This window comes from Pogoniulus pusillus, chromosome 11 (assembly GCF_015220805.1).
Source record: "Pogoniulus pusillus isolate bPogPus1 chromosome 11, bPogPus1.pri, whole genome shotgun sequence".
Classification (NCBI taxonomy): domain Eukaryota; kingdom Metazoa; phylum Chordata; class Aves; order Piciformes; family Lybiidae; genus Pogoniulus; species Pogoniulus pusillus.
In genome coordinates, this window is record NC_087274.1 from 29910391 (window position 1) to 29935119 (window position 24729).

A 24729-nucleotide genomic window follows, 5' to 3' on the forward strand; every position below is an offset into this window, starting at 1 on the left:
TCACTTCCATGGGACACCTTCCAGGGGCCTGTCAGAAGGCTGAGGGCAGGCTTGTTAGCAGTGCCTGTTGTGACAGGACAAGGGGTGATGGTCTGGCACTGAAAGAGGGAGACTGGGATTTAGACTAGAGAGAAGGAAGAAATGTTTTACCCTGAGGGTGGCCCAGGCTGCCCAGACCAGTGGTAGATGTCCCCTCCCTGGAACCATTCCAGGCCAGGTTGTTTGGGGCTGTGAGCAACCTCTAGTTACAGATGTTCCTGTCGACTGGAGGGAGGCATTGGACTGGATGACCTTTGGAGGTCCCTTCAACCCATGCCTTGATCCCATGGTCCTACAAAAGAGGGTGAGGTGCTGTGGTTTCCAGCTGGACTCCAGGAAATCCCATGACAGAACCGTTTGGGTTGGAAGGGACAAAGCTCATCCAGTTCCAACCCCCTGCTGTAGGCAGGGACACCTCCTGGGAGGGGGCACCTGCAGCTTCCACGAGCAGGAGGCTGGGAGCTGGACTGCTCCGGAGCTCAGCTGCTGGGAGGCTGCGTTTGGTCAGGGGCAGGGGGATGCTGGTTGGAGAAGCCTCCTCTTGGTGCTGGGCCCTGCAGAATAGTCATGGAATGGTTTAGGCTGGAAAGGACCTTAAAGCTCATCCAGTTCCAACCCCCTGCCACAGGCAGGGACACCTCCCACTAGAACAGGTCACTCAAGGCCTCATCCAATCTGACCTTCAACACCTTCAGGGAGGGAGCAGCCACAGCCTCCCTGGGCAACCTGTGCCAGTGTCTCACCACCCTCACTGCAAACAACTTCTTCCTAACATCCAGTTTGAATCTCCTCTCTGCCACTTTAAACCCATTCCTCCTTGTCCTGTCATTACCAGACCTTGTCAATAGTCCCTCCCCAGCCTTCCTGTAGTCCCCTTCAGATACTGGAAGGCCACTCTGAGGTCTCCTCCAAGCCTTCTCCAGGCTGCAGAGCCCCAACTCTCTCAGCCTGTCCTCAGAGCAGAGCTGCTGCAGCCCTCTGAGCATCTCCATGGCCCTCCTCTGGACTGGCTCCAACAGTTCCATGTCCTCCAAGGCACCCATAGGCGATTTCCCCAACCTGGCACACACAGGCACTGGGAAGGCCCTTCCCTGACCCCACAGCAGCCTCTTCTAGCTTCAAGGTAATGAGCTGGGGGCAGAGTCCTACTGGGGAGTGACATCCTGGGGTGCCACAGAGCCAAGCCACAACGGCTGAGTGCAAATCCCCCCTCTTGCAAGCACAGCCCTGCTTCCAAAAAACCTGCTTTTATTTACATTTCAAGTCCAATCACATGCAAACTTGGCCCTGGGGGGGGCATCGTGGGGGGGGGTTGTGTATTTTTTTGTCCTTTTTTTTTTTTCCTTAAGAAGAATGTGATTAGCAAAAAACAAAAAAAAAAAAAAAGAGGCATCATTAGACTTTTAAAATAGCAATTAAATATACAAAAATAGAGCTTACAAAACCCCCACCCCAAAACACAAACAAAACGACCCCCTCCAAAACTCCCTCCCCCCCCCCCAAAAAAAAACAAAACCAACAACCAGCAACTGGTTTAAAAAGATCCTGCTGCAGAACTGGTAGTGTCCAAACACCTCTGTGAGGCTCTTCACTCCACAATCAGTCCTGGGAGTCACCTGCTATTTACAGGTTCGGGGGGGGGACACACACACACACAATGACACCATCCTGTGCCCTGCGGTGGGGATGCTACAGCCACCACCATCTAACACTGATGCTCCCCACCGAAACAAACCAACCCAGCCAGCCCCCGGGAGTAAGGGGGATGAAGGCAGAGGGGATGCTGGGGCGTTTGCTACGGTGCCCAAGTCCTCCCCATGAGGTGGTTGGAGGTGAGGTGTGTTCCCTGCCCCTTCAGCAGCTTCTCCCCGAGGTGGTGGGAGTGGGGTTTGGGGGGGTTTTGGCTGCTCGTGTGTCCTTCACCCAGGAACCCACACCACCACCCGTGGTCAGGCTGGGAGAGATGGGATGAGCCCAGATGGCAGATTTTGGCCCCAGGCAGGCCGTGCCGGGATGCTGAGGATGGTTGCTGGCCCAACAGCCCTGCTGAGGTAGCCCATCACAGCGAGGGGGCACAGCCGCCCTGGAGGAAGCAGGTGAGATAACCAAAGCCCACGAGGTCCCGCGAAGCTCCCGCGCCGGGGGGCGACAACAGCTTCCTCCCGCCGCCCCCCACCCTTAGCCCTTTCAGAGCAGCAGTGGGCACCCAGCAGACGCCCACCCACAGCACCAAGGCAGGCAGCGCCGCACCCAGGGTGCCGGCACCCGGTCTGCGGGGCGATGGCGGCGAAGGCAAAGGTAAGCGCGCCGGGAGGGCGGCAGGAGCCGCCGGCGCCGCTCCGGGGTCCGCAGCTGCGCTCCGGGCGTTGCGGCTGCCGCGGCGGGGCCGGAGGGTGCTGGGCGCTCGGCGCCGCTCCGCCGTGTCCCCGCCGCTCCGCCGTGTCCCCGCCGCCGCCTAGCCGGCGGAGGGATGTGCTGGAAGAAGGATGCGGTGCAGGAGGCCGCCAGGAGAGGACCTGAGCCCCCTCACCCCGGCAGGGCTGCGTGGAGGCAGGGCTCCGCGGCGCAGGGCTCTTGTCCCCGGGCCGCTGGGGACGAGTCCCCCGCTAAAGTGCTGCGGGCTGCGCGCCGAGCCGCCCGCGCCCCGCCGGCCTGGCCCTGCCTGCCGGGGCCGCAGCAGTGCTTTGGTTGTGTCCGAGGGGCCCGGGCCGCGGGCGGGGCGGGCCGCGGGGCGCCGGGGCTGCAGCTATACGATGTTCTCCGCGCCGGGGAGGGGGCCCTGCGGGGGGCCGGGGTCCTGCTTGCTGTGCAGCTGCGCCAGCTGCAGCACCGGCATGTTGCAGAGGGGACAGACTTTCCGCACCTCCAGCCACTTGATGAGGCACCTGCGGGGGGGGACACACGGACAAACGGGGGCGTTACTGCAAAAATAAACCTTCAGCTCAGTGCCCCCTGCCCCTCTTAGGGGTGGTAGCTGCCTCGTTCCACCCTCCCCGCTGGATAATGGCAGCACCGCCCCTGGAGCTCTGCTGCCGCTGCTGGACGGCACCACTGAGGTGCCTTTGTGTTCTCTCAGCTGCTTTTTGAGGGCCGTGCCTAGGTGGATTTCTGAGCACCTCTGATACCCTTCAGGAAGGTTTCTAAAGCATGGGCACAGCCACGAAAACGCCTAAAACACAGCACTGCACACGCACAGGGACAGATGTGGGAGCAGACACATCCTGCACTGGGGACACAACAACCCCAGGAAGGCTCCTGGCTTGGGGCAGAGCGGCTGGAAACTGCCCAGCAAACAGGACCTGGCTGACAGCCAGCTGAAGGTAAGCCAGGGTGTGCCCAGGTGGCCAAGAAGGCCAACAGCATCCTGGCATGGATCAGCAATAGTGTGGCCAGCAGGACCAAGGCAGTGATGGTGCCTCGTAGTGGGCACTGGTGAGGCCACCCCCTGAGTACTGGGGTCAGTTTTGGGACCCTCACTCCAAGAAGGACACTGAGGTGTGGAGCAGGTCCAGAGAAGGGCAGCAAAGCTGGGGAAGGGTCTGGGGAGGTGCAGCTGAGGGAGCTGCAGTTGTGCCGCCTGCAGAAGAGGAGGCTGAGGGGAGACCTGACTGCTCTCCCAGCTCCCTGCGGTGTGGGGGCAGCCCAGCCCTGCTGCCACACTCACTTTCTGTGGAAGGCATGTTTGCAGGGACAGATCCCCAGCTCGTCCTTGGGCTTGAACTCCTCCAGGCACACGGCACAGATCTGCGGAGGAGAGAGGGCAGTCAGCAGCCAGGAAGCTTTCTGAGCACACCTAAGCTACACACATGTCCCCAAACTGGCCAAAACACTCCCCACAAAAGCCCACCCCAAAGTGATGCCCGTGGCCAGTTCCCATCTTCTCCTCACCCCTGCCTTGGGCTGGGGCAAGAAGGGGCACTCTGACTTCTGATGCCAGCGAGGAAACACTGGGAGTGGGGATAAACACACCCTCCCATGCCCCAGGGAGAGCAAGCTCCTCTTCTGCTGCAACCCTCTGTTCTGACCCAGAAGCTGCTGGTTTTCCCTTGCCCCTCTGTGCTGCAGAAGCAATGCCAGGGTGGTTCCCACATCACAGGGGAGATATCACCCCTAAAGCCTTTCCAGACTTCCTGCCAGGCCTTGGGACTGCAGGCTGGGGTTTGGGTCTCCCTCCCATGGTTGGGGGGGAAACACTTTGGGGTGCCAGCTGCAAGGCTGAGATCGTTTACTCTGTAGAAGAGGAGGCTGTGGGGAGACCTCATTGCTCTCTACAATTCCCTGAAAGGAGGCTGGAGTGAGGTGGGGTTGGTCTCTTCTCCCTACTGTCGGGTGACAGAACAAGAGGAGCTGGCCTCAAGCTCCACCAGGGGAGGTTTATGGTGGAGATTAGGAACAATTTCTTGGCTGCAAGAGTGGTCAGGCATTGGAGCAGGCTGCCCAGGGAGATGCTGGAGCCACCATCCCTGGAGGTGCTGAAGGAACCTGTGGCCATGGCACTTGGGGACGTGGTTTAGGGGCCATGGTGGGGTTGGGCTGATGGTTGTTGGATTTGATGATCTTAGAGGTCTTCAACCAAAACCATTCTACAGTTCTTTGCTTCTCCAAGATGCCAGGAGGCTTTAGGGTGCAGAGGAACGGCTCTAGGCTGCTGCTTGGGCTCTGGGATTGAACTGCACCCGCAGGAACAGAACTCTGGGAAGGGGGAAGGGAAAAGGCTGCATCTCTGCCCTGCTGGCTGCACTCCCGACAGGCCTGAACCCTCCTTCACCCATGCTGCCAGCTTTTCCTGACCCATTTGGGATATTCCCAGGGATTCGGGAGAGTGCTGGCCGTTCTTCCCAGCCTCGCTTCCCCTGGGAGTCTCCAGCAGTCCAAAGGCACGGCCAGCCCCGCTGCCAAGAGCCCTGGGGACACGGCCGGCTGCTGGCAAGCACCCCGGGAGGCTCCCGGCTTTCCCGGGGACGTGGCGTCCGTCGATGTTCTCCAGCCACCCAAAGCTCGCCGGAGACCTTTTGACTGAGCCCCGGCACGGCCCCCGAGCAGCGCACGCACATCTGGGAAGCTGAGAGAAGCGGCGCCATGGAAAAAAAGGCCAAAAATAGACCCAGAAGCAAGAGGCTGAGGAGCTCGGTGGAGACTTTCTCCCTGCGCGGCTCCGGGCGAGCCCTGGCAGCTGCCCCGGGACGTTGCAAAATCCTCCCCCTCCTCCGCGCTCCGCTCCCCGCCGCCTGCTCCGTCCAGACCAGCCCCCACCGCCCCAGCAGGGGCCCGGGGGATGGGGACAGACTTCTAGCGGGGCCTGTTGTGTCGGGGCCAAGGGTGATGCTTTGAAACTGAGAGAGGGAGATTTAGAGTGGATAGGAGGAAGAAAGGTTTTACCCCGAGGGTGGTGAGACCCTGGCCCGGGTTGCCCAGAGAGGTGGTAGAGGCTCCCCAGCTGGAGCCTTTCCACTTCAGGTTGTCTGGGGCTTTAAGTAACCTTTGTCTGCCCTCCATCCCCTCCCCAGCAGCAGGAAGAGGAGGGTGAGGGAGTCTTTCCACTATCCCAGCAATGCTGAGGCCCCTTACTGGAGGTATTCAAGGTGAGGCTCAACAGAGCTCTGGACAACCTGCTCCAGTCGAGGGTGCCCCTGCTGACTGCGGGGGGGTTGTACTGGATGAGCTTTGGAGGTGCTTTCCAGCCCAGCCCACTCTGTGACCCTATGTACTCACCTCATGGAGGTTCAGCTCCTTCACCTTTTCCTTGAGTATAACCTGTAAGACACAGCAACGTGCTCAGGACCCAGCCTCCCTGCAGGAGAGATCCCCAGAAAGAGCCCCCCTTTAGTGTCCCAACAGAACTGGAACCCCCCCAGTAAACCCAGCACAGCCCCGTGCTGGCACAGGAAGCAGGCAGTGCTGGCACAGCTGTAAGCACTGACACCAGCACCAGGTCTCCTCCTAGATTTAAGCCTGCTGGGTTCCCACACTCTGCAACAAGCTCCAGCATGGACATCTGCCTCTTCATTTCCACTCCATCCAGCAGCATCTGGAAAGGGCTACAAATCCACATCAGCCCAGCTTCTTCCAGTTTCTTGCTTAAATAACAGACCAGAGGCTGAAAAACTGCACAAGGCCAGGGGGAAGCAGGACACTGAAGCAGCAACTTGACCTCCATCTCATGGCCACATGACCCCCATCCCTTGGCTATGATTATTTTAACACAGGCACTGGCACATGTGGGTGCCCGCAGAAAAGAGCTTGGCACACAGAACTCAGGTGGAAGTGGATCCTCAGAGAGGTTCCTAACACAGTCCCAAGGCTGGGAGGGGTTCACAGCAGTCAAGTCCAACCCAGGAGCTGAGTCAGACCCCACAAAGCATCTCTGAATTGCTAGGAAGTGAAGGCATCACTGCCCCCCAGCAGATACTAGAGAGGTTGTCCCGTTGAGGTGATGTGCCCCTAATCCCAGGGACGGAGTCTGAGAATGTGGAGAGCTGCAAACTAACAGGTCAGAGATGCTCCTGGAGTGTCCAGATGGCAGAGAAACCATAGAATCAGTGGGGACAGAGGTTTGACTGTGTGTTACAACTTCTCCTGAAGGCCACAATCCTCCCATGGGGAAGAGCAGCACAAAGTAAGCTGCTGGAGCTCCAGTGTGGATTTGGTGCTAAGGCCAAGGGAAGAAGACAACTCACTGTGCATCATCTCACCTGTTTGTAGGCATAAAGCTCTTTGTGTGCTTGGTGCCTGAGCCTGCAACCAAAAGAGAGAGCAGTGTGAAGCCAGGCAGAACCAGCAGGCTCGGCTGCAATACTCCAGCCATGCCATCTCCTCCCCACCACCTCCCAGGAAGTTCTTCACAGAGAGAGTGATTGGCATTGGAATGGGCTGCCCAGGGAGGTGGTGGAGTCACCATCCCTGGAGGTGTTGAAGCAAAGCCTGGCTGAGGCACTTAGTGCCATGGTCTGGTTGATTGGCTAGGGCTGGGTGCTAGGTTGGACTGGATGATCTTGGAGGTCTCTTCCAACCTGGCTGATTCTATGATTCTAAGGCCCTTCAGAAAGGAGAATGCCCACAGGGAATGACGAGTCAAGCAACACCCAGCCTCTCCTGCAGCTGGGAAGAGCACATCCCCATCCAGAGGCACAGGACCTCCTCCTCTTTCCCTCTTATGTCCAACCCCAACTCTCTGTGCAGACACCAGGACCAGCAGGAGCTGCCATAATAAGCACCCCCAGCTTCCAACCACTTCTTCTGCCAACCATCATTAGACTGACCATGCCACCTTTTCCAGACCCCAGGAAAAGCTCCTGCTCTAGCAAGGATGGGGAAGGAGACCTACCCACTCAGAGCTCTCCCACCAAAGCCCCTGTCCTGCTGCTTGGGTTCCTCAAGCACAGCTTTATCTTCAGTAGTAAGCTCAGTTGTGCTGCTTCTGCCTGCACAAGTCTCAGGGAGAAGCATTTAACAAGAGACCAGCTGGCAGGACGAGCAAGCAGGGGACAGGTGTTTATCCGGGGGAGAAGGCTTTGGAAGGCAATCATGGAGTTGTTTAGGTTGGAAAAGACCTGTCAGATCCTCCAGCCCAATCATTAACCCAGCACTGCCAGCTCACCACTAAGCCATGTCTCATCTGCACAGCTTTTAAATCTCTCCAAGGATGAGGACTCCACCACAGCCCTGGGCAGCCTGGCCCAGGTCTTTTGGGGAAGAAATTGTTCCTCATGTCCAACCTAAACCTCCCCTGACACAACTTCTGTCCTGTTGCTTGTTGCCTGGGAGAACAGATCAGCCCCCACCCGGCTCCAACCTCCTTTCAGGGAGTTGTAGAGAGCCAGGTCTCCCCTGAGCCTCCTTTCTAACCCCCTGCCATAGGCAGGGACACCTTCCACTAGAACAGATTGCTCAAGGACTCATCCAGCCTGGACTTGAGCACCTCCAGGGAGGGGGCATCCACAACCTCCCTGGGCAACCTGTGCCAGTGTCTCCCCACCCTCACTGGAAAGAATTTCTTTCTAATCTCCAGTCTCAATCTCCCCTCTTGAAGCTTCAATCCACTCCTTCTCATCCTGTCACTACAAGTCCTTAACAAAAGTCCCTCCCCAGCTCTCCTGTAGCCCACTTCAGGTAGTGGAAGGCTGCTTTAAGGTCTCCCTGGAGCCTTCTCCAGGCTGAACAGCCCCAGCTTTCTCAGCCTGTCCCCACAGGGGAGGTTCTTCAGCCCTCTGATCATTTTTGTGGCCAAGCAGTTCCCTGCCCTTCTTGTGCTGGGGGAATCAGAACTGGACACAGTACTGCTGTTGGCTTGAAAGTCTCCCTGCCCAAAATGTCATGGATCTGAAAAGCTGAGGGATGGGCAAAACGCAGCTTGGTGCTGCCAAGAGCTGCAGTAAGTCAGGCCCTGAGCTCCAGCCGCAGCAGAGAGCCATCGCCCTCCTCTCCTACTGCTGTCGGCAGAGTGAGGGATCAGACTGCAGGGCAGGAAGCAGAAGACTGAGGTCCAGCCCTCCACCGGCCACCCTGAGCAGAAACAGCAGCAAAAGCTGCAGGAACAATGGAGCAAACAGGCTGAAACCAGCCCGATCCGCAGGGATGCCGGCGCTGGGAAGCTGCTTATGAAACCCAGATGGGGCAGAGAAAGAAGTGCGGCTGCGGGGGGAGCTGGCCCGGGAGGGGGCAGGCAGCTGTCCCCTGGAGCACCGAGCAGGCAGCCAGCCTTTGGCCCCCATCAGCCAAGGTGTCCTGCAGAACAAGCCCCTGTGTCTGTGGGGAGCAGCAAGGGGGAAGAAATGAGCAGCTGGACGCAGATCCTTGCCGGTGGAGATCAGAGGGGCTTACTGAGCCAGCAGTGTGCCCAGGTGGCCAAGAGAGCCAGTGGCATCCTGGCCTGCATCAGGAATGGTGTGGCCAGCAGGAGCAGGGAGGTCATTCTGCCCCTGTACTCTGCACTGCTTAGACCACACCTTGAGTGCTGTGTTCAGTTCTGGGCCCCCCAGTTTAGGAGGGACATTGAGATGCTTGAGCGTGTCCAGAGAAGGGCAACGAGGCTGGGGAGAGGCCTTGAGCACAGCCCTACGAGGAGAGGCTGAGGGAGCTGGGATTGGTTAGCCTGGAGAAGAGGAGGCTCAGGGGAGACCTCATTGCTGTCTACAACTACCTGAGGGGAGGTTGTGGCCAGGAGGAGGTTGCTCTCTTCTCTCAGGTGGCCAGCACCAGAACGAGAGGACACAGCCTCAGGCTGCACCAGGGGAGATTTAGGCTGGAGGTGAGGAGAAAGTTCTTCCCTGAGAGAGTCATTGGACACTGGAATGGGCTGCCCGGGGAGGTGGTGGAGTCGCCGTCCCTGGAGCTGTTCAAGGCAGGACTGGACGTGGCACTTGGTGCCATGGTCTGGCCTTGAGCTCTGTGGTAAAGGGTTGGACTGGATGATCTGTGAGGTCTCTTCCAACCTTGGTGATACTGTGATACACTGAGTGAAGAGGCTGAGAGGGAGATGGGCTCAGAGCTTCAGCAGGACCTGCAGCAACAGGGCAAGGGCTGAGGGGTTCAGACTAAAACAGAGGGACTTAGACTAGAGAGAACAGAAGCACAGAATCAGTAAGTTGGCAAAGACCTCCAAGATCATCAAGTGCAGCCTTGTACCCAAACCCTCTGTGAGCAGCAGGCCACGTCCTGGCGTGTCACAGCTACTCGGCTTTGCAACAGCGCCAGCGATGCTGACTCCACCACGCCCTGGGCAGCCTCTGACCACTCCTTCAGTCAAGAATTTCTTCCTAACATCAAAGAGGAAACGTTGTACACTGAGGGTGGTGAGACACCAGGCCCAGCTTGCCCAGACAGATGGGAGATGCTGAAACCATTGCAGGTCAGGTTAAGTGGGACTCTGAGCAACCTGCTGCAGTTGCAGATGTCCCTGCTGAGTGCAGAGGGGGTTGGACTGGATGGCTTTTGAAGGTTCTTTCCCACCCAAACCATTCCATGACTCCATACTACACGAGGAGACTTTGCCAGAAGCCCAAAAGCCCCCTGAAGGTTGTGGGCAGCAGCAGGAGCACACCTGGTCACATCTCACTCTGCTCCTCCAGGCTCTCCACTCCCAGCCAGGCTCCTGGGCCAGATGGACAGTGGCTAGAGCTTATGCAGCTGTGATGAGGACACCCTGGATGCTGGCAAGTGCTGCTCCCCACCAGGCACAGGCCTTCACCCATCTTGTGTCAAGAGCTGTGACTGCAGAGGTACTCATGGCACAGCTGCTGTAGGGAAGGGGCCACAGAGGCACTGGGAACGGCTGCAGGCTGCCTGCACACCCCCAGCCTCACCCAGCCCTGTGCTTCATAACCACCTCCTCAGGACCTCTGCTTTCTGTCCAGGCTTTCCAACACCTCCTGCAGGAGCATCCCATGGCTGAACCACCTAGGGCCAGCAGAATGCAGAGGAAACAACCATTTTGCACTCTGTGCTGCTCCATGATATGGTGATGCACACAGCTTTCAGATCCTCGAGTCCAGCTCTTAAGCCAGCACTAAACCACGTCCCTCAGCACCACATCTACAAAGCTTTTAAACCCTTCCAGGGATGAAGACTCCACTACTGCCCTGGGCAGCCTCTTCCACGCCTTGACAACCTTTTCAGGGAAGAAATTGTTCCTCCTGTCCAAGCTAAACTTTCTCTGGTGCAATCTGAGGCTGTTTCCCCTCTGCCCTGGGCTGGTTTCTCTGCAGTGCCATGGATTGATCCACGCTGCATCTGCTTGTTAAATTAACATCTCTCCTCTACACAGCCTCCAGATGCAAGCTGGTTCAAGACAGGGAACAACTCCATTTAAATTCAGTATCTTTCTTTGTGTCCCAAACCCTCCTGCTGAAGGGCTGCAGGCATTTGCTTGCCACACAGTCAGACACTGGAATCTCAGCATGGTGGGGGCTGGAAGGGACCTCTGCAAATCATCCAGTCCAACCCTCCTGCTAAAGCAGGGTCACCCACAGCAGCTTGCCTTGGATCACAATGTCCAGGTGGGGCTGGAATCTCTCCAGAGGAGATGACTCCACAACCTCTCTGAGCAGCCTGCTCCAGGGCTCCAGCACCCTCACACCAAAGATGTTTCTCCTCGTGTTCAGCTGAAACCTCTGGGGTTTGCTGCCCATTGATTGTGCCCTTCTCCAGCTTGTGCCCACTGCCTCTTGTGCTGTCACTGGGTACCACTGACAAGAGTCTGGCCCATCCCCTTGCTCCTGCCCTTTAGCTCTTGCTGAGCACTGCTCAGACCCCCTCTCAGGTTGCTCTTCTCCAGGCTGAACAGCCCCAGGGCTCTCAGCCTCTCCTTCTAACAGAGATGCTCCAGGCCCCTCACAAGCTCACAGCCCTATCAGCAATGCTTCAGGGCTCAATGCCAAACCTTTCCCAAAGCAAATGTTTGGGATGCTTTGCACTTGTAGGCCCGTGGTCCTCATCCTGCTGATCATCCACAAGGCTTTCCACACCATGCTGAAAGCCCAAGCTCTTCTACCCAACACAAGCCATGTCACAGTAAGTGGCTGCTCCTGAGGGAGCATCAGCACAGCTAAATCCAGTGGCAAGGCCAAACCCTCCAAATCAAGGGCTGGAGAACTCCAGTTTGGCTCCATTTTGCCAACAACAGAGCTGAGGGTGGTGGTTTGAAGAGGGATTCACAGAGCTTGGGGCTACAAAGGGATCATCAGATGATCTAATCCAACCTCCCACCTATCATAGGCCCTCAAGTAGCACTTTGTTGCTCCTGGGAACGGGAGCCAGGACACCTCACCCAGAAAGGGGCTTTGTCTTCAGCTCAAGACATGAGGAGACAGGGGACTTGCTGCTTCCCTTGCTGGCTCCTCTCACCAGTTACCCTCATTCTTACAACATGCCTCCAGCTGCTAAATTTAAAGACTTTCTGGCTTGATCTTCCAGACATTACTACTTGTTATTGCATCTCTGGGACAGGACACACCCAGCGAGACCTGGTGCCCAGGAAAATACTCTCGAAGTCCAAACACCTCTTCATTTTGCAAGCAAGCCCTAGAGATCCACATTCAAGCTGGGCAAAGCACCTCCTTGGGCCTTCTGAGCACCACTTACCTCTTGTTTGTGTGTCCTCCACCACTGTCATCCCAGTTAAAACATGAACACTGGACACAGATGCAAAATCCCAGCACAGACCTTGTTAACACTGAGCACTGAGATACAAATGGCCTGGGTGCCCCCTGGACCTGATTCTGCCCTGTCTGCCTGGGTGGGCAGATGTGCTGCAGCTTCAAACATCCCATTCTTGTGCATAACTGTGTGCAAAAGTAAAGAGGTGATGCCCAGGCAGTCCAAACCACACCTGGGCAATCCTGGGTTTAGGCCAACCTCTAAGTTTTAGGGGGCTTTGCTTTGTGCAGAGCTGAAAATAGGTGGAAATTATTGAGTACTTAAATCATTTTGGTTGGAAGAGAGCTCTAAGATCACTGAGTCCAACCATAACCCAGCACTGCCAAGTCCACCACTAAACCACATCCCTCAGCACCACATCCACACAGCTCTTCAGTCTCACCAGGGATGGGGACTCCACCACTGCCCTGGGCAGCTTGGTCCAGGGCTTGACCATCTTTCAGTGAAGAAATTTTTCCACATGTCCAACCTAAACCTCCCTTGGCACAACTTGAGGCTATTTCCTCTTCTCCTATTCCTTGTTGTTTGGGAAAAGAGACCAATTCCTCACCTTGCTCCAACCGCCTGTCAGGCAGTTGTAGAGAGCAATGAGGTCTCTCCTCAGCCTCCTTTTCTGTAGGCTGCACAAGTCCATCTCCCTCAGCTGCTCCTCACCAGCCCTGTTCTCCTGACCCTTCCCCAGCCTTCCTGCCCTCCTCTGGACCTGCTCCAGCACCTCAATGTCCTTCCTGGTGTGAGGAGCCCAAAACTGAACCCAGTATTCAAGGAGTGGCCTCACCAGTGCTAAGCACAGGGGCACAATCACTTCCCTACCCCTGCTGGTCACACTATTGCTGATCCAAGCCTGGATGCTATTGGCCCTCTTGGCCACCTGGGCACACACTGACTCAGGTCCAGCACAACCTGCCCCCAGGGCCACCTCGAATCCCAGGCAGTGTGTTACTCCCTGCCTGCCTCTGCAGCAGGAGGAGCCTCACCTCTCAATTAGTGGCCACCTCTCTCTCCTCGGTGGGCCGTAAAACAATTAAAACAAGCCCCGGATTGCAGCAACCTTTAACCCTGCTGTGTGCTGCCTGCCGCTGGCACCAACAGCTGCAGCCTGCATCATTAATCTGCAAAGGGTGCTGTTGAATGAGCAATTTGTGTCCAATAAGCCAGGGAGCAGGCATTAAACATTGCCTCAGCAGACAGCTCTCCAGTTACTCATTACACAGCAGAACGTGGGGAATCATTAAGCAGCAGGCAGCCACCATGAATCAGCCCTTTCTCCTCTGGTTGGGGTTCGTTTGAGAAGCCAGCCACGCTCCCCTGCCTGGTGGAGCACATGCAGACACCTATCTCCTGGGTTTGAAGAGCTGCCTGATGGCACTGGTGGCACCAGGATGTGATGTGCAGATGGCACCGGGCGCATGTTGGCCCTGCTGGCTCTGGGACGTCATCTCTGATGACGAAGGGAAGTTAAACCACTTCAGAGGTCACATCAGGTGGGCGTGAGACACATGGCAGAAAGAAAAGGTGATGCCAGTCTCCTACTGGAAAAAGGACCTCAGAGTCCTGGCAGGCAACAGGCTGAGCATCAGCCAGCAACGTGGCCTCGTGGCTGAGAAGGACAATGGCAACCTGGGGTGCATTAAGAGGAGTCTGGTCAAGGGAGGTTCTCCTCCCCCTCTGCTCTGTGCTGCTGAGGTCACACCTGCAGTACTGTGTCCAGTTCTGGGCTCTCCAGTTCAAGAGAGGCAGAAAACTACTGGAGAGAGTCCAGCACAGGGCCAACAAGATGTTGAGAGGACTGGAACATCTCTCATATGAGGAGGCACTGAGGGAGCTTGGGCTGCTTAGCCTGGAGAAGCAGAGGCTGAGAGGGGATCTTCTGAATGCTTACAAATATCTAAGGAGTAAGTGTCAGGAAGCTGGAGCCAGACTGTTCTCAGCAGTCCCCAGTGACAGGACAACAGGCAGTGGGCACAAACTTGAACAGAGGAAGTTCCATCTAAACAGGGGAAGGAACTTCTTCACTGTGAGGGTGGCAAAGAACTGGAACAGGCTGCCCAGAGAGGTGGCAGTGGAGTCTGTGCCTCTGCAGCCTTTCAAGGCCTGCCTGGATGTGTTCCTGAGTGACCTGCCCTAGGTGATCGTGCTCTGGCAGGGGGGTTGGACTCGGTGATGTCCAAGAGTCCTTTCCAACCCCTACCAAGCTCTGATTCTGTGGGGGGGTGGGATGTGTGCTCGCTGGGAAGGCAGGCAGCTCTGGAGAGCAGCTGGGGATCGCTCCCTTACCTGATCAAGTAGCAACAGAAGAGCAAACTGAGGATGAAGACGAAGATGGCTGTGCCGAAGACCACGATGTAAATGTTGAGAGGCAGGTTCTGGAACCCAATGTTCGGCATCCTGAAACTGTAGTGCTGGAAGTCTGAGCTCATGGGTAGGCTGCAGAGACAGGGAGGAAACACAGGGGTGTGAGAGGAGGCTCCCTCAGCAGCATGGGATGCCCTTTGGAGACCAGCAGCCCCTCCAGAGGCCGGCAGGGGGAAGGAGAACGCAGTCAGCAGCATTCCCTGCCCCTTGAGGTGAAGGAATCCTTGCCCCTTGGCTCATGAACCCTGAAACAAAGCTTGGCTGGATCAGCTGGGGCTGGGATTATTGTTCTCCATCTGTGAGCTTCTCCTCCAGCTCCCTTCCCCTCCTCATCACACACATCATCCTTTAAGGCAAATGCTGGTGGCCATTTGCAGCTGAGGCGCTCCAGCTGCAACCAAAGTCCCCCAACCCCCTCACTGATTAAACTAAACCACTGAAGGCCTCACAGCAAGGCAGATTTTGCATCTCTTCCTCTCCAGTGGCTGCCTCATTCTGTAGAAACCTCCTCTCCAAAGCCATCAAACAGGCACAGCAACTGGCATGGTGTCAGCCCACTCCCAGCAGACAGGAGAGGCCAAGGACATCCCAGTGCTGTACAGCTGTGCCACCAAGAAATGGCAGGGGCCACAAAAGAGACTGGGTTTGCCTGCACCACCTGAGACTCAGGTTTGGAGGTTTAAGGACATCCTTGCAGGTTTCTGCTTTATTCTTTCAGCACAACCCCAGGCAGCTTCTCCCCAGCAAAAGCCTGCAGCCCCAGTGAGTGGCAGCCAGGATTTTGGCTGTGGATGGAGCATGTCTGGGACGCATGACTGGACCCTTCCTCCCCTCCCAGAGACCAAATCAAACTCCAAGCAGCTGCCTGGGCTAAGGGCTTCGGTGGATCATCTCTCCTATGCTTTTGGTCTGATGATTCACCACATGGCAGATGAACATTTGACCACAGCCCATGCCAGGAGGCAGGCAGCAAAGCAGCTCAGTGTCTCACAGGTGAACGTTTGACCATAGCCCAGGCCAGGAGGCAGGCAGCAAAGCAGCTCAGTGTCTCACAGCTGAACGTTTGACCATAGCCCAGGCCAGGAGGCAGGCAGCAAAGCAGCTCAGTGTCTCACAGGTGAACATTTGACCATAGACCATGCCAGGAAGCAGGCAGCAAAGCAGCTCAGTGTCTCACAGGTGAACGTTTGACCATACCCCAAGCCAGGAGGCAGGCAGCAAAGCAGCTCAGTGTCTCACAAGTGAACGTTTGACTATAGCCCAAGCCAGAAGGCAGGCAGCAAAGCAGCTCAGTGTCTCACAGGTGAACGTTTGACCATAGCCCATGCCAGGAGGCAGGCAGCAAAGCAGCTCAGTGCCCCTGTACCCGCCTTGGCTGCTGCAAGCCCATGCTAATGCTCCCAGCCCTTCATGGCCAGCATACATTTGTTATTTCTTCCTCTTATTCCTTCCCACTGCAGCCACCCCCTGAGCCGTTCACCCCTGAGTGATCACAGCCATCTCTGGCCAGGCATAAAGTTCAGCCACCTCCAGCTTCGAAAAGGAAGTTCACAACTCCGCCTTGTTTGCCTTTGTGCCGGGGGAGAGGGCTGGACCCGCACGGAGATTTCACAACACGCCGGGAAAGTACCTGAAGGCTGAGCCCTGTTTCCCAAACAAAATTCCCAAGGGATAGCAAAACCCCTTGCCCCGGAGTGGGGAGTTTTCAGTGGCACATTCACTGCGAGGCTCCGTTCTGCATGGGGCGAGGAGACAGCAGCGAAACTGCCTGGCCTGAACCCACGGCAGCTTGCCCAGGATCACAATGCCCAGGTGGGGCTGGCATCTCTCCAGAGAAGCAGACTCCACAGCCTCTCTGGGCAGCCTGCTCCAGGGCTCCAGCACACCCTCACACCAAAGAGTTTCTTTTCACCTTCAGGTGACACCTCCTGGGTTTACACACATTGTGCCCTTCTCCAGCTTGTGCCCACTGCACCTTCTCCTGCCCTTGGGCACCACTTAGAGGTGGTCTGGCCTCATGCTCTTGTCCCTCCCAACCTCAGCTCTTGCTGAGCATTGCTCAGATCTCTTCTCAGGCTGCTCTTCTCCAGGCTAAACAGCTCCAGGGCTCAGCCTTTTCTCCCCACAGAGATGCTCCAAGCCCCTCACATCTTCACGACCCTCCATGCCAAGGCAGGTTCACCTAAAGAATGCCACACAGGAACATGTGCCAGTGGGTTTTGAATGTCTCCAGGGATGAAGACTCAACCACCTCTCTGGGCAGCTCATTCCAGTGCTCCATCACACTTCAGTTAAAGAAGTTCCTTCTCACGTTCAGATGGAACTCCTTACCTGTCGCCCCTTGTCCTGTCAGTGGGTGCCACTGAAAAAGGACTGACACCTACCCCTTCAGAATTGAGATGAGAACTGAGAACCCCTCCCCAGCCTGCTCCAGACTGCAGTGTCCTCCACCCTCCTACCGCACAGGCGCTGCTCCTCTCCACCTTGCTCCAGCAGGAGCAGACTCACCGTTCATCCCAGCTCACCGAGCGCCCTCCCCGCAGCCTCCTGCTCCGCCGGCTTTCGCTTGCCTCGGCTCACTGCAAGTCTCAAGACAAGGTCTGCTAAAGCCTGGACTTGATTAAAGCCTCCAGAGCCCAACATACATGTTCAGAAACAATCCCAGCCAAGGCGGACAGGCTGCCAGAGCCGGGGGGGTCAGCACACCCCCGGCGAGGGCTGCTGGGGCTGGGATTTTACAGCAGAGCAATCAGGCGGCAGCTGAGGCTCCTGCAGCAGCCTCTGCTGCGCTCAGCTGAGCTCCCCTGGCTCAGACCGAGCCCCCACACCAGCCCCCAAACCTTTGTTCCAGCAGTTAATGGGCAGCTCAGCGGCGCTGGGCAGCGCTTCGCTTGGTTTTCATCTCTGCACCACTGCCTGGGTCAAAGGGATCTGAGATGGTTCAGAGGTTCTCCCCTCGGTCACGCCACGGAGAATGCTGTGGCTGCAGCAGGAGGCTCCAGCTGAGCCTGCCTACCCTCAGGCTTCTGCTGATAGTCACTGGTGGTCAAGGCACTGGCCAAGGCTGGCTGGCTCCAGCTCCTCAGACACCCAGGGGAAAGCCAAAGGGCCTCCACCTGGCTAAGATGCAGGTGACTTTTTGCAAGGAAGGAGAGACCACGCTGGGAGGACAGGCAACAAAAGCAACCAGCACTGCACTATTGCTTGTTCTTTCCTTCACAGCTCCTCTAACTTGCAAAGCTCCTCCCAGCAGAGCCAGGGGCTTTGGCTCAGCCCTCTCACCCACCAGGAGATGCCGCAGTGGATTGAGTCCAAAAGCAGAGCTGGTGGGGAAGCAGGGCCCAAAGCTGCACTTCGGGCACCAAGCCTCACCAAGCCAGAGAAGTTCCTTATGGTTGTGTCCTGCCAAGCCATGCAGGACTTCTGCCGGCCCTCACAGCCACAAGGACAACCCCCAGCAAACACATGGTTGGGAGGAAGAGAGCTCCAGCTCACCCGGAGAATGCTGCTCTCCTCTTCCAGTGGCACCATGGCCCTAATATTTTACCCCTAAAGGCTGTCACCTATACAGCCACGACCTACCTGTGGCCATATGCTGAGGGCTCAGCCTCCTGGGGACAACCCTTTGGTCCCTTACAGGGCAAGTCCAGTGAGTCCCACACCACAGTCATCCTCCCCTTGGGCGAAATAACCTTCTCCACGTCAGAGCCTCCCTGGTCTTTGCTCCCCTTCTGCTCCAACAGCTGAGAAACTGAGCAGTAACAACCATGGAAGTCAGAAGGAAAAATTAGTCTGCAGAGGATGCAGGAAACTGTTAACTTTGAAAGCCTTCACTGAAATCTGATGAGTTTAAGCAGCCAAGCTCAGAGGCTGGGATGTTTTTGAGGAGGGGAGGGACTACAGTTTAATCTGCTTCAGATTTGTGAGAGCGCAGCCAAGGGAAATAAGAAAGGAGCTGTAAAGCAGGATGAAAAGTTTCTGGTGCAGAACAAAAGCTTCCCTGTTGCTCTCATCATGGCCAAGGCATTGCAGAGCAGGCAGGTGCTCCTCCTGGGGCACCCACCAGCCCTGCTGGAGCACTGACTGTCCCTGACAGGTCCCCACAGCGCTCAGAATGGGGGACACGAGCTGCATGGAGGAAAGGGAGTTGGGAGCACAGAAACCTTACAGAGGAGAGGGTTTCCCCAGGGCTGGATGGGACCCTCACTGTGGCCCGAGGTTTTTGGGGAGGGGAGAGTCATAAAACCATAATTGCATCAGGTTGGAAGGGATCCTCAAAGGTCATCTTGTCCAACCCCCCTGCGGAGAGCAGGGATGAGCAGGGACATCCAACACAAGTAGGATATAGGCCTGTTGGAGTGGATCCAGAGGAGGTCATGACAATGACCAAAGGGCTGGAGCACCTCACCTGTGGGGACAGGCTGAGAGAGCTGGAGTGGGTTCCTCAGTCTGCAGAAGAGAAGGCTCCAGGGAGACATTAAAGCAGTATTTCAGTGCCTGAAGAGGTAGGGAGGGACTTTTGACATGAGACTGTAGTGACAGGACAAGGAGTAATGGCTCCAAGCTGGAAGAGAGAAGATTGAGGGCTGCAGATGAGGAAGAAATTCTCTCCAATGAGGGTGGGGAGACACTGGCACAGGTTGCCCAGGGAGGCTGCAGATGGCCCCTCCATGGAGGTGTTCAAGGCCAGGCTGGATGAGGCCTTAAGCACCCTGGGCTAGTGGGAGGTGTCCCTGCCCATGGAAGTGGGGAGTGGAACTGGTTGAGCCTTAAGGTCTGTTCCAACACAAACCATTCTGATTCTATGATCTGTAACTAGAACAGGCTGCTCAGGGTCCCGTTAAGTCTGACCTTGAATGTCTCCAGGGATGGAGCCTCAACCACATCTCTGACCAACCTGTTCCAGTATTTTATCAGCCTCATTGTGCAGAACTTCCTCCTGATGTCCAACCTAAATCTTCCCTGCTCCAGTTTCAAACCTCTGCCCTTCATCCTATCACCCCAAGCCCTCCTAAACAGTCCCTCCCCAGCCTTCCTGTAAGACCATTCAGGTATTGAAATGCAGCTCTAAGGTCTCCCTGGAGCCTTCTCTTCTCCAGGCTGAACAGTCCAAACTCTCCCAGCCTGTTTTTGTAGGAGAGGTTCTCCAGCCCTCTGATCATCTCAGTGGCCTCCCTCGGACCCGCTGCGGCAGGTCCATGTCTCTCTTGTGTTTTACCAACCCAACAGCTTGCAAAACTGAAAAGGAACAGTGGTGTCCTCACAATGAGACCATATGAATGCTGGAGAGAGAGGCAGGGAGGGCAGAGCAGCCCCAGCTCCACACCTCCTCCTTCCTCCACCCCGCAGTAAATCCCCACGCGGGGCCTAGCGCAACCTTGTGCCTTCGACACCCACCAAAATGAGCTTTAATTAAAAGCCAGGTGATGGTTAAGGGCATCTCCAGACGTCAGGAAGTGTTCCAGGTCAGCTTGGCAGAGCCTTGATTACCAGTTGAGCTGGTAAAGGCAAAGCTAAGGAAGCCATGGAGCCAAATGAATCCCTATTATCATCGCAGCAAGCACTTAATGCGCTTAATAACCAAGATCTCACCCAGAGCTTTCATCAGGAGATCTCCAAAGGATTAACAAAGGAGGCAGTGATCTTCTTACAGCCAGGGAAACTGAGGTGGGGAGCCAGGCAGAGGAGTCATGGTCCCCAAGCCCAGGCCTGACAGTGAGGATGTCCACTGCGGGTGATGCTTTGAGCGTCACCTGGAAGCTGCACAGTTTTCATTCTTCAAACACAGAATCACAGAACCAGAGAAATGTGGTGGGAGAAGATGCCTAAGATCATCCAGCCCAACCATCCACCCAACACCACCATGGCTATTAAACCACGTCCCCAAATGCCATGGCCACAAGTTTCTTCAACACCTCCCACGATGGTGACTCCACCACCTCCATGGGCAGCCAGTTCCAGTCCCTGACCACTCTTGCAGGAAAAAAAACTTCTCCTAATCTCCAGTCTAAACTTCCCCTGGTGCAGCTTGAGGCCATGTTCTCTTCTGTCAACTGGTAGTAGAGAGAAGAGGCCAACCCCCACCTCGCTCCAACCTCCTTTCAGGGAGCTGTAGAGAGCAATGAGGTCTCCCTTTAGCCTGCTTTTCTCCAGGCTGAACACCCTCAGCTTCCTCAGCTGCTCCTCCCCAGCCCTGCTCTCCAGACCCTTCACCAGCATTGCTTCTCTTCACTGGAAATGCTCCAGCATCTCAATGTCCTTCCTGGATTGTGGGGCCCAACAGATTCACAAATTGCATAGAGCTGGAAGGGACCCTCAGAGGTCATCCCTGCAGTCAGATCAGACTAGATCAGGCTGCCCAGGGACACATCAAGTCTGATCTTGAATGATTCCATTTGCACTCCTCCTCCTCCTCCTCCTCCTCCTCCTCCTCCTCCTCCTCCTCCTCCACGTTTTACTTATTAAAAGGAGCTGCCCATGGGGTTTTGCTGGTTTACCATCATTATTTATTTATCCCATCAGAGCACAGAGGGCCGTGCCAGTGCTCTGCATCATGCCTAAATATAGCCTAAGCACTGCCTCTGCTACCATTAACAAAGCCCCATTTTCAGAGGAACTGACCTTAGCTTTTCAAGATGAACAACTTCCTCTGCAGGAATTCACAGCCAAGCCAGGCTCTGGTCTGAACCACAACTGGATGGAGCTGGTGGTTTGAGTCCCCATAGCATCCCATCAGCTCATCTCTAGGAAACACAGACCTTTAAAAACTGGAAAACCAACACAAGCAGGTTCCTACTGCTCACTTCATAGAACCACAGAATGGTTTGGGTTGGAAGGGACTTTAAAGATCATCTAGTTCCAGCCCACAACAGGGGCAGGGGCACCTTCCACTAGCCCAGGTTGCTCAAGGCCTCACCCAGCCTGGTCACGAATGCCCCCGGGGAGTGGGCATCTATAGCTTCCCTGGGCAACCTGTTCCAGTGTCTCACCACCCTCACTGGAAAGAATTTCTTCCTAATCTTCCCTCTTCCAGCTCAAAGCCATTGCCTCTCATCCTGTCACAAGCCCTTGTCAAAAGTCCCTCCCCAGCTCCCCAGTAGCCCCCTTCAGGATCTGAAATGCTACTCTAAGGTCTCCCTGGAGCCTCTTCTTCTCCACTTCTGCAGCCCTCTGATCATCTTCGTGACCTCCTCTGGACCTGCTCCACCAGTTCCACGTCCTTCTCCTGTTGGGGGCATCAGAACTGGACACAGTGCTCCAGGTGGGGTCTCACGATAGCAGAGGGGGAGAATCACTTCCCCTGGTTGAAAGCAGGGATCTCAGGGCACGGTGAAACTGCAAGCGGCGGTGCCGGGCTGGGCTGCAGGCAGGTGTGAAGAGAGTCTCCAGTTTCAAAGGCGTTACGCAAGCCCCCGCCACGCTTTGTCCGGGTTGAACCACAACAGCTATTAACTGGGCTGGAAGTTAAAGTGTGAGCAGCTTGAGAAGCCCTTCCTGAAACATCCCACCTTATGCTGTGCACTAGGGTGCCCTTCCATGCGAGAAATCCACGCCGTGAAGGTGCTCTGCTGGCTCCGTCCAATAGCTAAGTAAGCCAAAAGACTTTGCTAAGCGTTTAAGAGAGCAGCAGCAGGAGCTGCCTGCATTTCACTCGCAGGCAAAAGAAAGCCCCCCTCGCGAACCCCAAAAGAAAAGTGAAGCTCTGACCTCAAGCAGCTGGATGGAATTTCCTTCAGCTCCACCTCTGGAGCTGGTCCAGGGCAAGGATCTGCAGCGCAGTGCTGGGAAAATCATGAGCAGCTGCAGAGCCAGCCCCCAAACCCTTTGCTCTGCTGGGACCCCATCCTCAACACTGCAAGCAGTTCTCGTGTCCCCAGCATAAGAAGTGCTCAGAGCTGTTGGGGTGAGGCCAGAGGAATCACTGCTGTCACCCCAGAGGTGCCACATGCCTGCATCGGCCACGCCTGGGATGCAGCTGCAGAAAGCTCCACGCTGCTCTGTCTGCCACCACCCAAAACACAGGGGGTGATGTCCTTTGCCATCCAAAACCAGGGGACAACAGCAGTGGGGGTGGAGGGATGGAAATCTCAGCATGTTGTGCCTTTAGCAGAGCTGCAATGCTCCCATGGGGATGCTGTCCAGCCTGGCCACATCCAGTGCCAGCTACAGACATCCAACCAGCCCCTGCTTGAGCAGCAGCAGCCAGCAGTGAGCAGAGGAGGCGCAGGAGTGACAGTGTCACTGATTAGCACGATTAACAACTGGAAGAGTTCCCCACAGGCCCTCAGGGCCCGGGGCAGAGCCACTCCGAGCTCCTGCAAAGCTCACCCGGGCGATGCTGCGCCGCGGCTGGCCGCAGGGGAGGCTCTCGGCTGTCGAACGGAACAGAGTCGGTTTGTTTCACCCACTTCAGCTGCCTGCCACGTTGGCGGGGCTAGGGGGGATTTTTTCTTGGGTGCCTGGACAACCAAGAAACCAAACCGACCTCCAAGCAAGAACCGTTTGGAACCTTTGATCCCTTCCCCCCGTGAGCGAGTCTGATGCTTGTTTTGAACTGGGATCAGGAAACATCCTGGCTGTGCTCCCTGCCTGCCAACACTGAGCCCAAAACCTTAACCCTCTCCACCACCCTGGGGCAGGGGCACAGGGAGGGGGGGATGTGACAACAGGAGGAAGCAATCAGGCACTGGGAAAGAAGAGTTTCGAATGAAAGGAACAGCCACAGCACACAGGAGGTGCCTCTGCCCTTTGGAATCACATCCACCGAAGGACAAGAAAGGCTTTTTCCAGAGAGGGGATTCTGCCCCTTTGCTCTGCTGAGACTCCACCTTCAATACTGCATCCAGTTCTCGTGTCCCCAGCATAAAGAAGTACTCAGAGCTGTTAGACTGAGTCCAGAGGAGCCCACAAAGATGACCCAAAGGGTGGAGCACCTCTGCCATGAGGACAGGCCGAGGGTGCTGGGGGTGTTCAGTCTGGAGGAGATAAGGCTCAGGTGGGACCTTATAGCTCCTTTCTAATACCTGAGGGATCCTCCAGAAGGCTGCAGAAGGACTTTTCAGGAGGGGGTCCAGAGACAGGACAAGGAGGAATGGTTTTAAGCTGAAGAGAGCAGGGTTAGGCTGGATCTTAGGAAGAAGTTCTTCAGGATGACAGTGGTGAGGCTCTGGAAAGGGCTGCCCGGAGAGGCTGTGGATGCCTCCTCCCTGGAGGTGTTTAAGACTGGACTGGATGAGGTCTTGGGCAACCCCCCGTAGCAGGGGGGTTGGAGTAGACATATCTCAGACCCCTTCCAACCTGAGCCATTCTATGATTCTATGAAGTATGCTGCAAGCAAAAGGAAGACTAGAGGCAATGTGAGCCCACTGCTGAATGAAGTGGGTGCCCTGGTGACCAAGGATGCAGAGATGGCAGAGTTGCTGAATTCCACCTTTGCCTCAGTCTTCACTACTTCTGAAGACAGCCCTCAGGCCCAGACCTCCAACACCACAGAGGAAGTCAGGAGAGAGGAAGATTTTGCCTTAGTTGAAGAGGATTGGATTCAGTGGTTCCCACTGACAGGACAAGAGGCAATGGGCACAAACCTGAACAGAGGAAGTTCCACCTAAATAGGGGAAGGAACTTCTTCACTGCGAGTGTGGCAGAGCACTGAAACAGGCTGCCCAGGGAGGTGGTGGTGAAGTCTCTGCCTCTGAAGCCTTTCAAGGCCTGCCTGGACATGTTCTTGTGTGACCTCCTCAGGTGATTGTCCTCTGGCAGGGATGCTGGACTCGGTGATCTTCAGAGATCCCTTCCAACCCTCACCACTCTGTGATTCTGTAATCATAGAATCATGGAATTGTTTTGGTTGGAAAAGACCTTTGAGATCGGGGAGTCCAACCATTAAGCCAACACTTCCAGGTCACCACTAAACCACATCCCTCAATTTTCAGCAAGAGCTTTTGATCCCAGACAGTTTGTCAGACAAATGATTCTAAGACCTTGACACTGAAGAGCACCTCTGAAGGTGAAGATGTTTTCATTGCCACTGGAGTAGACATGAGAAGAAAAGAGGTCAGGGGCAGCTTCCATCAGCGCGTTTAATGCTCTCGCTCAGCGTCGTCGCTATGAGCAAACCAGAGGTTTGCTTGGGGCTGGTTTGGCAAGTTCCAGGGGGAAAAAAAATGAAAAACAAACAGAGGG

General features: G+C 56.0%; 1 protein-coding gene across 6 annotated transcripts in view; it reads right to left on the reverse strand.

The window, feature by feature from the left end:
• Positions 1-2444: 2444 nt before the first annotated feature.
• Positions 2445-24729, reverse strand: part of RNF24 (ring finger protein 24) — a 37471-nt gene continuing 15186 nt past the window's right edge. For 3 of the 6 annotated variants that reach the window (XM_064151667.1, XM_064151670.1, XM_064151669.1), the window contains 5 exons: positions 14470-14619; positions 6732-6774; positions 5752-5793; positions 3704-3783; positions 2445-2924 (listed from right to left, as the gene is read on the reverse strand). In XM_064151667.1, coding sequence (XP_064007737.1) covers positions 2786-2924; positions 3704-3783; positions 5752-5793; positions 6732-6774; positions 14470-14612 — 447 coding nt within the window. In that variant the 5' untranslated portion in view covers positions 14613-14619 and the 3' untranslated portion in view covers positions 2445-2785. Of the gene's footprint in view, positions 2925-3703; positions 3784-5751; positions 5794-6731; positions 6775-14469; positions 14620-17055; positions 17314-18129; positions 18270-21168; positions 21291-24729 lie in introns of those variants that run through there. The other 3 variants (XM_064151668.1, XM_064151666.1, XM_064151671.1) reach the window with 3 other exon arrangements.